Source organism: Sinocyclocheilus anshuiensis, unplaced genomic scaffold (assembly GCF_001515605.1).
Source record: "Sinocyclocheilus anshuiensis isolate Anshui unplaced genomic scaffold, SAMN03320099.WGS_v1.1 scaffold1372, whole genome shotgun sequence".
In the NCBI taxonomy this organism is placed as follows: Eukaryota; Metazoa; Chordata; class Actinopteri; order Cypriniformes; family Cyprinidae; genus Sinocyclocheilus; species Sinocyclocheilus anshuiensis.
The window spans coordinates 260444-275444 of NW_015546103.1; the positions used below are offsets into that span (position 1 = coordinate 260444).

At 41.1% G+C, this 15001-nt stretch overlaps 1 protein-coding gene across 2 annotated transcripts in view; it reads left to right on the forward strand.

Moving 5' to 3' along the window:
* The first annotated feature begins 519 nt into the window (after nt 1-519).
* The window catches only part of LOC107700583 (dmX-like protein 2), a 58255-nt gene continuing 43773 nt past the window's right edge, over nt 520-15001 (forward strand). For both annotated transcript variants that reach the window (XM_016502299.1, XM_016502300.1), the window contains exons 1-4: nt 520-583; nt 9597-9769; nt 10591-10768; nt 13677-13851. In XM_016502299.1, coding sequence (XP_016357785.1) covers nt 9654-9769; nt 10591-10768; nt 13677-13851 — 469 coding nt within the window. In that variant the 5' untranslated portion in view covers nt 520-583; nt 9597-9653. The remainder of the gene's footprint in view (nt 584-9596; nt 9770-10590; nt 10769-13676; nt 13852-15001) is intronic.

A 15001-nucleotide genomic window follows, 5' to 3' on the forward strand; every position in this document is an offset into this window, starting at 1 on the left:
GATGGGTTAAATGCAGAGCACAAATTACGAGTATGGGTCACCATACTTGGCCACACGTCACTTCACTTATGAAGTGCATCCTACTTTAATAGCATCCTATGGGACTGTCAGCTTAACTGCAGTGTCTTTTAAAGCTGGATGGATTTTAGTGTTCATTATCTGGCTGTTGTTATCTTAGAATTTAAACAATTTTTATAAATGCATGGTTATAGTTAGCGAGGGTAGAAAATGAAAACAAATAGAAAACAGAAAACATCTAATTCTAAAATTTTGACTGACGTGATAATGATTAATAATTAAAATTAATTTAAAAATAGTAAAATTAGAATCTTTTTTTTTTTTTTTTTTTTTTTTTTTTACGTGAAAATGTGAAAGAATTTTATGCAGGTGAAATGTGAGTCTTCAGAACACCTTTTATGAGGGCCCTTTATGAAATATACTTCACTATGTGCACAGAGTTTTTACCTGTGTTTGTGTGGGTGTAAATTGCTCTGCTTCATGTGTGTTTTATGTCAGGACTGCTGCTGCTGTTCATATTACTCAGTGGTCTCCAGATGGAGAATATTTCGCCACAGCTGGAAAGGTAACCCCCCCACACACACACACACGCACACACACACACACAGCATGTTATATAAGCAATATATAAGTAATATTATATAAGTGTATATAGAAGTCTATACGTATAAGTAATGCTAATTATAAGTACTACACACTAGTCCTATCCCGTACGGAAACCTTTATCATTGTGATGTGTAAAATAAGAAATCGTCTGGTTCCCGTATGAACGTACATGCCGTTTTGTATTTGGGAATCTAATGAATATGAGTACAGGGTTCCCACGCTTCTTGAAAGTACTTGAATTTCAGACATGGATTCAAGGCCTGGAAAGTACTTGGAAACAAGCATAGGTCCTTGAAAGTGCTTGAATTAAATTTGAAATAAATTTTGTTTATGCAGGGATTAAAGTTTTCTGTCGCTACAACGGATTTCCGTCAATTCGGAAAAAAAATTAGGGGAAAAGAAACATGTAGCGCATTGTTGTTGTTGTTGTTCTGCCGGCACACCAAAAATCATTCCCGGCCACGGCTGCAGCTTCTCAGTGACAACATAGTGACGCCGCTCGCATCATTCACAGTCGGGTTATTAGCAGAGAATACAGAGCAGGACTTGAATTTCGGCGCAGGATTGCGGCTATTAATAACAATTGTACTCATTCCCGCAGGTTCCGCACGTATAACGCGCTAAATTTTTTTAATTAGGAGGACAAGCGCTCCTAATTAAATTAATGAAAATTAATGAAAATTAATGAAATTTTCAGTCAAAATATATATATTTTTTTTGCTTTAACCCCTTTTTATGGCGCTACTTCAAAAATTGTCCTATATGTTCTGTCAAAGACAGAACGAAACGGCACTAATGATTGGGGGTGGAGATGGGGTAGCGCGAAAAAAACTTAGCGTGTGTGTTGTTGATGCGCAGCCTAGAGCCTTGGGGACAATTTTCTTAAGCCCGCTCCCGCTGAATTTCTGACCATTACCGCCCACTCCCGCAACGTGTGTCCCACTCCCGCAAACATTCTAATATTGTATATTATTTTCGCACATCAGGGAGCAGCTATCAATATGCGGGGTATTGAAATTGCATTTGAATGAGTGCTCCCTGCTCACTTTCACTTTCGATTTCGCGATCATACGCACTCTGTGTAAAGGGAGCACATCTTACAGTGTGTGCATAATTATTAGGCAGTGTGCAGAATTATTAGCAAGGTTTTCTTTTACGGATGAAATTATCCGGATGAACTAATGCAATACAGAAATTTCAAAGTGGCCATTGGTCAGCAAAATGCTCATTGGGTCAGAAAAAAACAGGTGGAGAAGAAAAGAGCATGTTAACTGCAACATTCTGAAGTGTTGTGAAATCCATGAAGACTATTTTTATAGGCTTTATGTACAGATAAGTTGAAAGTGACTCTTGAAGGACCAGCACCACATCCTCTTGTATCACTGTTTGAAGAATTTATCTTCCAGAATCTGGCAGTAAATTTTAGGAGCTCATTTTTGTCAGTCTCTGCAAGACAGACTTTTCAGGATAGAAGATGGACTAAAAATGATCTCCCAAAACGTACTGCCAGATTCTTGAAGATAAGTCCTTAAACCGTGGTACAAGAGGATGTGGTGCTGGTCCTTTAGGGTCACTCTCAATGCATCTGTCTATAAAGCCTATAAAAATCAGCCTTAACATTGCAATTTCTAGTATTGCATTAGTATCATGGGCATTTAATAATTTTTGACTTTTCAGTCTGAGTTAAATCTCTTTTTTGGTTCATTTTATCTGTAAAAGAAAACATGCCTAAAAACAGCTTAGTGAAAAGCGTTTACAGTTTAAAAGCAAATAGAAATTCCTATTTTTTTATTTATTTTCTTTATATTTGTTTTGCAGATATGCACATGTACAAGGTTTAAAATGCTCATGAAATATTTTTAAAAAATATTGACGTTTTGAGCAGCTGCATTCCTCTAGGTCAGGGGTAGGCAAGTTCGGTCCTAGAGAGCCGCAGTCCTGCAGAGTAGCAAAAATCAGTTTGATGCATATTTTATCAATATTTTAGAAATTTAATTTTATTTATCACCAATACTGACTTCAATGGATTTCATTAAATTCCTTTTAACACAACTGCTCAAAACGGTCTAAATTTATGAAACCTACACATTCAAAACATTATTACTCTGCCATTTTTAATGTAAATGTTAAGTGTAAGTGAAATGTTAAGTATTGTAAGGTCTTTCATGACACTACATATTCTGGAGTGTGAATTTGATAGGTGCTTGATATAAAATAAATGGTGCTTCAGAAAGTCCTTGAATCTGGTGTTCATGAAAGAGTGGAAACCCTGTGAGTAGCACGGGAAGCTATGGCTTCAAAGTAGTTAAATTACAGTAAAGCTATCCTTTTGAACTAGTAGTTAGCTTCTGTACAATCTATTAGCTAAGCTATCTATGTTATTTAAGGCAAGGTTATCTTTCAAACATTCGTTTGGTATCTCACTATGGGAATCGCCTCGGGTGTGACCAATCCTGGAAGCACCAATTACACCACATCTGTCGGTTGACAGACCAATCACGACAGTGATGCGGGAGTCCCGCCTCCCTCATATATATCGCTGCTATTGGTCCCTACTTCATTCTCGTTCTCTTCCCCGTGAATATCCTTATTTGAAGCTATCCTCAGCAGATCCTCATAAGAGTGGCCGCTTAACTGTTCACGGATGAGCCACATTTTAGGTACTCTGTCAAAGTTAATATTTTCTTTCTGCTATATCTATATCTTTGTGGTGGGGGCCAGCGTGTCAAGGCGGGTTCTCATTTTCTTTATCGAGCAGTTACAGCTCCTTTCTCTCAATTATTCCTTCACGTTAAGGGAATAATTGCTGTAAAACCCGATATCGAGAGGCACGTTGTGGTGATCTCGTTAATCTCCCGGTGTTCGCTTCTCTGTAATAGCGACTGCGAGCCCATCCAGTGGTGCAGCGAAGGGGAAAGATCCCTCTCGCCCGTGTGCTTACAGGTCTATGATTTCGCCTAAAGACTCTCACCCTCTGTGCATAGCGTGTTTGGGAGTTAGACACGCACAGACTGTGCTCGCTAATCCCGAGTGATGCCCGCACTGCTCTCAGTTCCCTTTAAGGGTTTTGGAGCGCCGAGTACGAGTCGCGGCAGCGAATAAAGGGGACCCGAGTCTTTTCGTGCTTCCCACTGAAATGAACGAGGTTGCTCCGCAGGCTCAGTGCAGCTGGGGAGAGTGGATGGACAAGATTTCTCCTGAACTTCCTCCCCTCTTTGAATCAGACCCTTTGGCGGGGGACAAAGAGGAGGGGGAGGAAGATTATGAGACGATTGCTCGTCTTTTAGAGGAGGATTTGGAGGAAGATGAAGAGGATGCTATCCTCCCTCCTAATCTTTCTTCCAGGCCTGGCAGTGCTATGGGTGAGTCCCTCTCCCACATGCCAGGGGAACTGGACCTCATTGAAATGTGTAGGAGGGCAGCTGTCAAACTCTCTATCAACTGGCCATCTCAGCAAGAGGGCCAGGGCACAGAGAGGGATTTATATGATGGGAAGAGGCTGCCATCGCGCACTTCCCCAGTCGTATATCAGCATGCCGTCCCAGCATGTGTCACAGAGATGCGGCACTTCTGGGACAAACCGTTTTCACATAGGGTTCCTGTTTAAGGATTCTCTAGGCTGGATGTCCACAATATGGAGGAGTTGGGGATGTCCAACCCCCCCTTCACTGCCGAGACGGACAGAGAGGTTGTCTGCTTCTCTTTTTCAAAAAATGTATCGGTCCTCTGCCTTGGCTGTCAGAGCCCTAAATGCCACCTCACTGCTCACAGCATACCTGGCTGAGGAGATGGGGAGGCAGATTGATGCTGGGTCACCCGACTCAGCATTGTGGGAAGAGATCTGCATCATTGCAGATCTCAACCTGCACTCATTGAGGGGAGCAGTCCAGAGCAGCGGCCGCAGCATGGGCCTGGCCGTGGTGGGTGAAAGAACCCTGTGGTTGGGCCTGACAGGCTTATCAGAGAGGGAGAAGGCGGAGTTCCTTGTTGCCCCAGTGGAGCCGAAAGCCCTTTTCGGGGCTGCAGTGACAAATATGCGTCAGCAGTGCGACTTACGCAAGAAGGATGGGGAAGCTTTTGAAACTTGCCTTCCCAGGAAGCCGACTGCTCAGCCCCCCCCCAACCCATGCGTCCGGGGTTTGCCTCTGCTTCCAGGGGGGGACAGTCAGGGTACAGAAACCCTAGGCACCCCCTGCCTCAGCAGTCAATGCAGGCGGAGGTTCACCCATAACAGCCCCAGCCCAGAGGCAAGGCCTCGTTTGCAGCAGCAGCGGCTAAGCACCGTCCAGCTAAACCTCAGGGAGGCAAAAAGAGGCGGGCGACCTAACCTGTGGTCTGCACAGCACAGGAGTCTTGTTCCCCCCCCTCTAGCAAAGAAAAGCGGGGTGTGATTCAAGAAAAATGTTCAAAGGAAGGAAGTTTTCTTATTGGAGTGTTGGCACCAGTTCATCCAGTGCCCCACATGTTGTTTCTCCCCTCTCCACCTGCGGGGTTATGCAAGAGAGAGGACGAAAGTTTACACAAGTGTTCCTAATAAATAAAAATGTTTCCTGTGCATCCAGGCAGTGGGCCAAGGGCACAGATTTGTGTGAAAATAAAAACAAAAATACACACAAATACTGCCAGATAAGAGCTGCAACCCCCAGCTCTGCTGCTAGATGGTGCTGCCGCACCATCAGTGAGCGAGAGCTACAGCCACGCGGAGAGTTGGCGCACATGCACAGTACACCCTTGGGTATTATCCACGATAGAACGGGGTTATCGTCTGCAGTTTGCTGTAAAACCTCAACTTCCCAACAGTGTGTTAATTTCAACAGCAGAAGGGGAGTCAGCTCGGATTTTAGAGGAGGAAATAATCTCTTTACGGCTTTTACTCCCGGTACTTTGTCATTCCCAAAAGGGATCTTTTCATTCCCAAAAGGAATTTTCACAAGTATTTATCACAGAAAATTCCTCAGGTTTGCCTATCAGGGCACAGCCTATGAATTTTTGACCGTTCCATTCGGTTTGGCTTTAGCCCCAAGAACTTTCACAAAATGTGTAGAGGCGGCTCTTAACACTGCTGAGAATAGCGGGTCTCAGAGTGTCAGCTTATTTGGACGATCTCCTCCTCTCTGCTCCATCACGGCGGCAGGTGGAGATCGATACAAATCTGCTTGTGTCTCATTTAAAAGGATTAGGCTTCAAAATAAACAAGACGGAGAGCTACTTAGTGCCCACGCAAGAAATAATTTACCTGGGTCTCAGGCTGAACTCAGACCAATATCAAGTCTTTCGATCAGAGGAGCGAATCAGGTCAATTCGTGGTTGTTTCTCCCTTTTCCAGAGAGGGAAAAAAGTCCCGTTCAGACTATGTTTACGTTTTCTAGGGTTGATGGCCTCGGCAGTGTCTGTCATCCCATTGGGGCTGTTACGAATGAGAGAGTTTCAGTGCTGGGTAGCAGCACAGCGCTTATGTCCAAAGCGCCACCTCAACCGCAAAGTGATAGTGTCATCACATTGCCTGCGAGCTCTCTGCTGCTGGAGAGATCGCGCTTTTCTCGAATCAGGGACTCCGCTGGGAGCGATTTCTCTGAGAAAAGTAACGACAGATGCGCCACTCACAGGTTGGGGTCCAGTGTGCGAGGGCAGAATAGCGAAAGGAAAATGGCCCATCTCGCTACAGAACGCACATATAAACTTCCTGGAACTGTTAACAGTGTTTCTAGCATTGAAACATTTCATGCAGTTCCTACGGAATCACCACGTTTTGGTCAAATCGGACAACACAACGGCGGTGGCTTATATAAATCGCCAGGGGGGAACATGTTCTCCTCAGCTTCACAGTCTAGCACGAAAACTCATGGTGAGAAAATGTTTCCTGTGCATCCAGGCAGTGGGCCAAGGGCACAGATTTGTGTGAAAATAAAAACAAAAATACACACAAATACTGCCAGATAAGAGCTGCAACCCCCAGCTCTGCTGCTAGATGGTGCTGCCGCACCATCAGTGAGCGAGAGCTACAGCCACGCGGAGAGTTGGCGCACATGCACAGTACACCCTTGGGTATTATCCACGATAGAACGGGGTTATCGTCTGCAGTTTGCTGTAAAACCTCAACTTCCCAACAGTGTGTTAATTTCAACAGCAGAAGGGGAGTCAGCTCGGATTTTAGAGGAGGAAATAATCTCTTTACGGCTTTTACTCCCGGTACTTTGTCATTCCCAAAAGGGATCTTTTCATTCCCAAAAGGAATTTTCACAAGTATTTATCACAGAAAATTCCTCAGGTTTGCCTATCAGGGCACAGCCTACGAATTTTTAACAGTTCTGTTCGGTTTGGCATTAGCCCCAAGAACTTTCACGAAATGTGTCGAGCGGCTCTAACACCGCTAAGAATAGCGGGTCTCAGAGTGTCAGCTTATTTGGACGATCTCCTCCTCTCTGCTCCATCACGGCGGCAGGTGGAGATCGATACAAATCTGCTTGTGTCTCATTTAAAAGGATTAGGCTTCAAAATAAACAAGACGGAGAGCTACTTAGTGCCCACGCAAGAAATAATTTACCTGGGTCTCAGGCTGAACTCAGACCAATATCAAGTCTTTCGATCAGAGGAGCGAATCAGGTCAATTCGTGGTTGTTTCTCCCTTTTCCAGAGAGGGAAAAAAGTCCCGTTCAGACTATGTTTACGTTTTCTAGGGTTGATGGCCTCGGCAGTGTCTGTCATCCCATTGGGGCTGTTACGAATGAGAGAGTTTCAGTGCTGGGTAGCAGCACAGCGCTTATGTCCAAAGCGCCACCTCAACCGCAAAGTGATAGTGTCATCACATTGCCTGCGAGCTCTCTGCTGCTGGAGAGATCGCGCTTTTCTCGAATCAGGGACTCCGCTGGGAGCGATTTCTCTGAGAAAAGTAACGACAGATGCGCCACTCACAGGTTGGGGTCCAGTGTGCGAGGGCAGAATAGCGAAAGGAAAATGGCCCATCTCGCTACAGAACGCACATATAAACTTCCTGGAACTGTTAACAGTGTTTCTAGCATTGAAACATTTCGAGCAGTTCCTACGGAATCACATAAACTTCCTGGAACTGTTAACAGTGTTTCTAGCATTGAACTCATGTCCCGGGAATAATGAATGCGGGGGCAGATCTCCTGTCCAGGGAGAATCCTCTGTATGGGGAATGGACTCTCCACTCTCAGGTAGTGAACCAGTTGTGGGAGAGGTTCTGCCGAGCTGCCGTAGATCTCTTCGCCTCGCACGAAAATACTCATTAAGTGTTACGGGTTTGCCTCCGAGGGTGATTCAAAATGCGAGAGTGGCTTCGACGCGCTCTGCATATGATGGCAAATGGAATGTGTTTGAGCTTTGGTGCGAGCAAAGGCAAATTGTTCCTTTTCACTGTTCAGTGGCAGAGGTGTTATGTTTTCTGGAAGAACTTTTAGATAAGGGCAAAGCCTTCTCTACTGTTAAAGTTTATCTTGCCGCAATTTCTGCATGCCATGTGGGGATTGACAGAAATACAATAGGTCAGCACCCGCTTGTGTGCAGGTTTATGAGAGGTGCGTGGCATCAGAAGTTCTGAACAGGTTTTCAAAGCCAATGATTCCGCCGTGGGAGCTGTCGGTGGTCCTTAACGCACTCTCTCAGTCTCCTTTTGAGCCTATAGACAATATTGATTTAAGGCTCCTTTCGCTAAAGGTTGCTTTGTTATTGGCTCTTTTGACCGCAAAATGAGTTAGTGAACTTCATGCTTTGTTGATTCATTACTCCTCTCAAGACGAATCCAGCATTTGTGCCTAAAGTGAGCGAGTCAGCTTTCAGGTGGATTTACTGGATTTTCATTCGCCGCCTTTTTCCTCATCGGAAGAAGAGCGTCTTCATTGTTTCTGCCCTGTCCGTGCGTTGCGTCATTAAAAGGCACTTTGCAGGACATGGAGGCGCCAGCGCGATCACTTGCATTTTTTTCTAACAGTGGAAACAACTTAAAATACGCAGTCAATTTTGCTTATTAAGGTAAGAGTAATACATCATTCTAAACTGTAAAGGGTCTACTTTTATTTGTGTGCACTCGCAATATCAACAAAACGTGCTTTTATAAAATAAAGAAATCAAACGCTTTCTGCCGTTTCGGTCTTGAGCAGGAGCGCTTCACAATGATGAACCTAAACTCAGCGAATTTGCATGATAAAAATATATAGAAAGCTTTAAAGGGGTCATATTATGCGATTTCAAGTTTTCCTTTCTCTTTGGAGTGTTACAAGAAAACAAAATAATTCAAATCTAAAATAGAAACTCGTTCATTATGTAATCCATAAAGATGAATTTCTCTCTAAAGGCACGTCCTATGAGGAGATGGCGAGTCATTTTTTTCATCACCATAATTGATGGATGTCTAAAATGTAAAGGACTTGCTGCAACGCAATTTTGTCTGATATGTGAATTGTTTATTAGCCTATTTCTTTTTTAATCAATGCAGCAAATGCTTTAAAAACAGCTTTAAAAAATCACTTTATTGCATTCCAGATGCTTTTAAAGTACTTTTCACTATAAATTTTACGGGTAGGTTGAATGTAAAACGTTGTCATCATTGTATTCCCATTTGTAAAATAGCCAACAAATTAATTGTTGTAGGCTAACCCGATCTCATGAAAGTGCGTATAGCACGATTTTCTGCTTCTATTTGGCGTAATATTTATATGCAGAAATTGACTTTGGCATGCAAAAGACTTATAAATTCATAATTAATGGCATGGTGGTTTCATTCAACAGAAATACGGGACACACAGGCCTATAATAACTGCTGAAATGTTTGCGGGGCAAATCTCAGGTCAGTCTGATCACTAGTGCATATAGCCATACACCTGCAGGCGCCAGTGCTCTGAACAATAAAAGTAATTTGCGCATCAGCAAGTGTGAAAATGTGAAATTACAGGGGCACAATTATTTATCTCCTTCTCTTTCTCTCTCTCTCTCGCTTTCTCTCTCTCTCTCAGGATGACTGCCTGCTGAAGGTGTGGTATCCCACCACAGGATGGAAGTCTGCAGTGGTGATGCCAGACGTGACTGATAAAAAGATCCCAGCGATTAATTTCTCATTTGTGTATCTGGCGCATCCATGTACAGTCACAGGCTTCTCCTGGAGGAAAACCAGTAAATATATGCCCAAGTATGTCAAACACATCCACAGATTCTTTCACTCACACTAGGGTGGGTGGTATGACAGAATGTACTATGCAATAGTAGCAATATGTCAACTAGTAGATACACTGCTAAACCATTTGCACCATTTGGTAGATATATGCATGAGGGTTGAATTCAGCAGATGTGCAGTCACAGCTGTGCATGTATTGACTATTTTGCAGTGACTTCAAAGGTGGTTCATTCAGTCAGCTTGTAGATATTCATTTTGCTTATTAACTCAGTTGTCACATAATGTGAGGCTGTTTTTGCACTAATGCTAGACAGATCATTCATTTATATTAAAAAAAGTATTTTTTTTACATCCATCAAAAATTAAAAGAACAAATTATCCCAAACTAGTTTTTCAGTGCCATAATTGACCATTTTTATTTATTTTTTACTTTTTTTCATTAAACTTCCAGGCAAAGTTACTGCATTGTCTTATATATATTGTTAGTGTGAAGTAAAAAGTTTTGGTAAAAATATATAATGTTTGAAATATTTAATTCATAATGTAATTATGAATTGTATTCATTTTTATAAAAAAATAACACATCTTAAAAGATTGAGACAAAACTTTAGTAAGTGAGTTAGATATTAGTTAAATATCCCTCATTCCATTCAATTTTGACTCCAACCTCACATCTACATTTTCTTTGCCAAGGCGCTGTAGATTTAGCAGTGCAGGAAACACTGCTGAGATTTTAGTCTTACTGCCCACCCTTAACTCACACTGTGAATTCCACCCATGTTTGTGTGTATTTATCATTGTGTGTGTATTTCTCATTGTGTGTGTGTATGTCATAGGGGCTCTGTGTGTAATGTGTTGCTGACGTCCTGCACGGATGGCATCTGTCGTCTGTGGAGTGAGACCCTCTTGCCTGAGGACAGTCTGTTGGGGGGTCAGATCTCAGAGAACAGCACCAGCTTCAGCTCCTCTCTGCCAAACATCGCTCAGAAAGACAAGATACAGCACGCTCTGGAGGTTAGCATGCAGAAGCACACATGCTCATAAACACCAGTCTGAGATCATACAGACACAATTACATTATGTAGCACTAAATTATTGGTGTCAAGGCATAATAAAGAATAATGCGTTATGCATGTTAGCTGGGTTACTTTTTAAATGAGCTATGTCTGTATTGTCTGGTGTATGTGTACACACTACGCCTGCAATATAGTCAAATAATCACATTGTTGTTTGTGTGTTTGTTACGTATTAAATCATATTTGCTTAGATATCAAGACTGAAATCACTCTGAAATGAAAATAAATGTCTGTTTCTAAATTATATTGAAATAGTCGAATGGCAGAAGTATTGAATGATTTTTTTGCAACAGATCTCCTCCTCAGCAGTTGTCATATTCAGTAGGATGTGTGAAAACTGTATGCTAACTAGCAGCAGCCTACCTTTTGTCTCCATGTAAACCAAAAACTAACAAGCAATACATTTAGCTTTTTAATGAAATCAGATATTGCTGCCAGTAGACAAATTGGTTAGCAATTTAAAATCGTCAAGCTTCAAACAGGGCAAAACAACCAAATAGAAGCACCACAAATGTACTACATAAGACAAATATGTAGAAAAATGTCCTGTGAATTATTTTCGGTTTGTTCTTCATACAAAATCTAGACAGATCTGAGTTCAGAACACTCAGAATATAGTGCAAAATTAATAATATGCCTTTTTATGTCTTTAATCAACTTGATTGGGCAACTTGACGATGAAAAACATGAGATACTCTCCATTAATTTTAACCAGTTAAAAAGCCGATTGAGGTTCGGGAATGTTTCTGACTGGTGGAGCTCACATCGGGTCCCGCTGGGTAGTAATACCAGGGTTGGGCAAAGATGCATCAAAATGTATTTTAAAATAAAATACCAAATACCTTAATTTTAAGTGTACCAAAATAAACTACAAAATACAGCAGCCACACCATGTATCAAAATAAACTACTGTATTTTTGTATTTTAAAAATACAAAATAAAAATACTTTTACATGGGAGCATGAAATTTCTTTGCAAACCTCTCATCAGTTGGCCTATTTGATCTATCCCTTCACCATTACACTGACTCGCGATGTTTGAAAGCAACAGCTTTTCTCTGCCTTCGAGTCATGCAATAAATCTGACATATGCAACGAGTTAACAGATCAAATATTCACATATCCCTGTGATCTCCCAGATGAAGGTTAGTTTTAAAGTAACCAACAGTTTAATATTTTAACAGTTTGCAAATGAAATATAATTGTATCCTAATTTAGTTACTTGGTGTTTGGTAAAGAAGGGCCTACTTTGCATCAGCAACACTCAATGACAAACAAGTCATTCGTAAGAAGACAACTGATGGCACCTGTATGTTTAAATGTAGCCAGAAATGTAATCAGAAAGTAGCAACAGAACTTGTCAAGGAGTATTAACCCAACTTCAACCACTGAATCTATTGAGAGCCATATAAGTATAGAGAGACACATACACATTAATAGTGTAGTAACAAGTCTGGGCAAACTACCGAGTAGGCACCAATCAGAGGCCACAATTTTATGATGTCATCATGTAGACTTCTTACAAAGTATTTTACAGTATTTTAAAAATACAAAACACTAAAGTATTTTGATACAAAATATGAAGCCATTTCCATCAACCCTATCAAATCCAAATGACAAAATCCTATTTTATATTTGTTATCCATGAAATCCATGTATCATAAATACTGCCCATACCTGTGTAATACAAATGCCTTATTATAGTGGCTAGTTAATTGAGTTTTATTCATCCCATTTCCAAAATCAGCCAGTAATCTTCGAAAGATGCAAACACTTATGTGTTTGGGCAGTTTTACATTACATGGTGTTTTACATGGCAGTGTGCTTCAAAGTCAGAAAAAAAAAAACCTTGGCAAAAAAAGCATGGGCTTCATTTAAAGGGGTCATATGATGCGATTTCAAGTTTTCCTTTCTCTTTGGAGTGTTACAAGCTGATTGTGCATATCCGACGAGTGCTGGCGGTGTTCGGCCAATCACAATGCACTGGGTCAGCTGGCCAATCAGAGCAGACTGCGCTTGTCGGAAGGAGGGACTTTGTAGAAAACGAAGCGTTTGAGAGAGGCGGGGCATAGAGGACCTACAATAATGTACAGTATTTGAAAAATAATGTGTTTTTTTAACATTAAAGCATGTCAACATATTCTGTTACACCAAATACACAAAATAATGATCTTTAAAAAAGCATCATATGACCCCTTTAATATAATTGTACATATGATGATTTCATCTTTTTGTGGATTATGTGGTTTTATTGGAAAATCAGAAGCATGATGAATGCACTCTGGTTTGAACAGCTCTGATAAGTAATAAATAACATGATGTGCAGTTAACTTTATTATAAGAAAGCAAAAACACATTATTTACCCCGTTTGCATCTGCAAGGCACCAGTTACACATTTTTCCTGTGTTAACGTCAGTATTTAATGGGTATGGAGGGTTGGCACCTTCCGGTGGAAACATAAATTGGCATAAATTGATGATAACATTTTCATTTTCAGTTATATTTCTTATAACTAGTATTGTTTTAGACAGAATTTTGGGAGGTTGTATACATTTGTGTTTAATAAAATCACAGGCTGTTGGTTTTTCAGTTTAGCAAACACGCATGGCTGTGTCACATCTTAAGTGTATTTTTATTAATATTGCAACTTAAACATGCACACTTTCACCTGTCTCCATGTGCCGTCTATAGGCCCAGATAGAATCTGCATTTTCTGCACTGATTTTAGGGGAAAAACACACGACAAAGTGTGTTTTTGGGGCTTAGAGTACTACACTCCGTTTCATTGTTGGCCTGCTGAACATGAATTGCATTTGTGATGGTAAAAATTGTCTGTCTTCATTCAGTCTATCCACCACCTCAAGCACCTGCGTAGGGGCCGCAGAAGATCGTCCGCCCTGGTGGCCCACACCGAGCTGCTGCCCAGCCAGCTGGGGTCCCACGAAACTCACCGCCACATCTCACACTACGCCAACGCCCTCTGCCACTTCCACATCTCTGCCAGCATCAATCCCAACACAGGTGCACATACACACACTTGCTTGTGTTTACATGGTTTATGAGAACACAATTTTATATAATTACATAGAGATTCTTCATAAACAGCTTAACCTTGTTATGCCTGACATTTATTATTTTACATAAAGAAATGCATAGTTTTTTTTTTTTTTTTAATGGAACAGTTTATTGAACCTTCAGACAATATACTAAAAAAAAAAAGTTTGCTTATGTGTTTTTTTTATCATCATATTTGATGCATCAGGCTTTTATGGCTCTAGTAAACCCTTAAACTAGTATGATATAGTAAATTCTTAAACTTGTGTGATGCAGTATAGGACAATTGGAAGCTCATACTCGAGGACAGAAAAAAAAATCAGTTTTATTCAGAGGCCCAAACTGACCAAAAATATGCAATTTTGGTGCATTTGCTGATTTTTTGTATAAAAAAGATAAAAAAATCTGACTGATTATAATGTGAATCAATGAGGTGTTTATTACAGTATAACATAATACTCACAGTACATAAAATTCATATAAATATCAGTTGTTACCAATAATATGGCTTAGTAAGATGGTATTTAAATGCTTTTTTGATCATAGCTCTGTAGTTGTTATTGTGGGGGACAAGACATATAATTAGGGATGCACCGATACTGGTCTCCTGTACTGGTACTCGTACTCGTACTCGTTAAAATGCCCCGATACCAAACGCCGATACCACACAGCATGTGATAAGTGCCATATTCAAACAAAGAAACACCAACAACAGACAGCAGAAAGGAGTTAAGGATGTCTACTACGAAGTATATGTATGCAATGAATATAATGTTAAACATTCAGTATTAACGCCTGTATAGCTGATGTGCGCGAGCTGATAAACAAAGCACGCTGAGTGGATTGAGCGCGCGGCGGCGCAGATGCGCGAGCTTGTCGAGTGAATATATCTTTCTCACAGACATCACTGGAAAGTTTGTAGTTCGGTCGGATATGTCAAAAACAAGTAAGTAAAACAATGCACAAGTTACTTAACGGTAGGGAGAGAGAGAGAGAGCGCGCGCGCAATTCTGTTGTGTGATCTTTGATGTTCACTCAATTAGCACACACATCATTTGGATCAAAACTAAATCGTAAAAATAAAACCATTCATAGGGGCATTCACTATAAACATCAT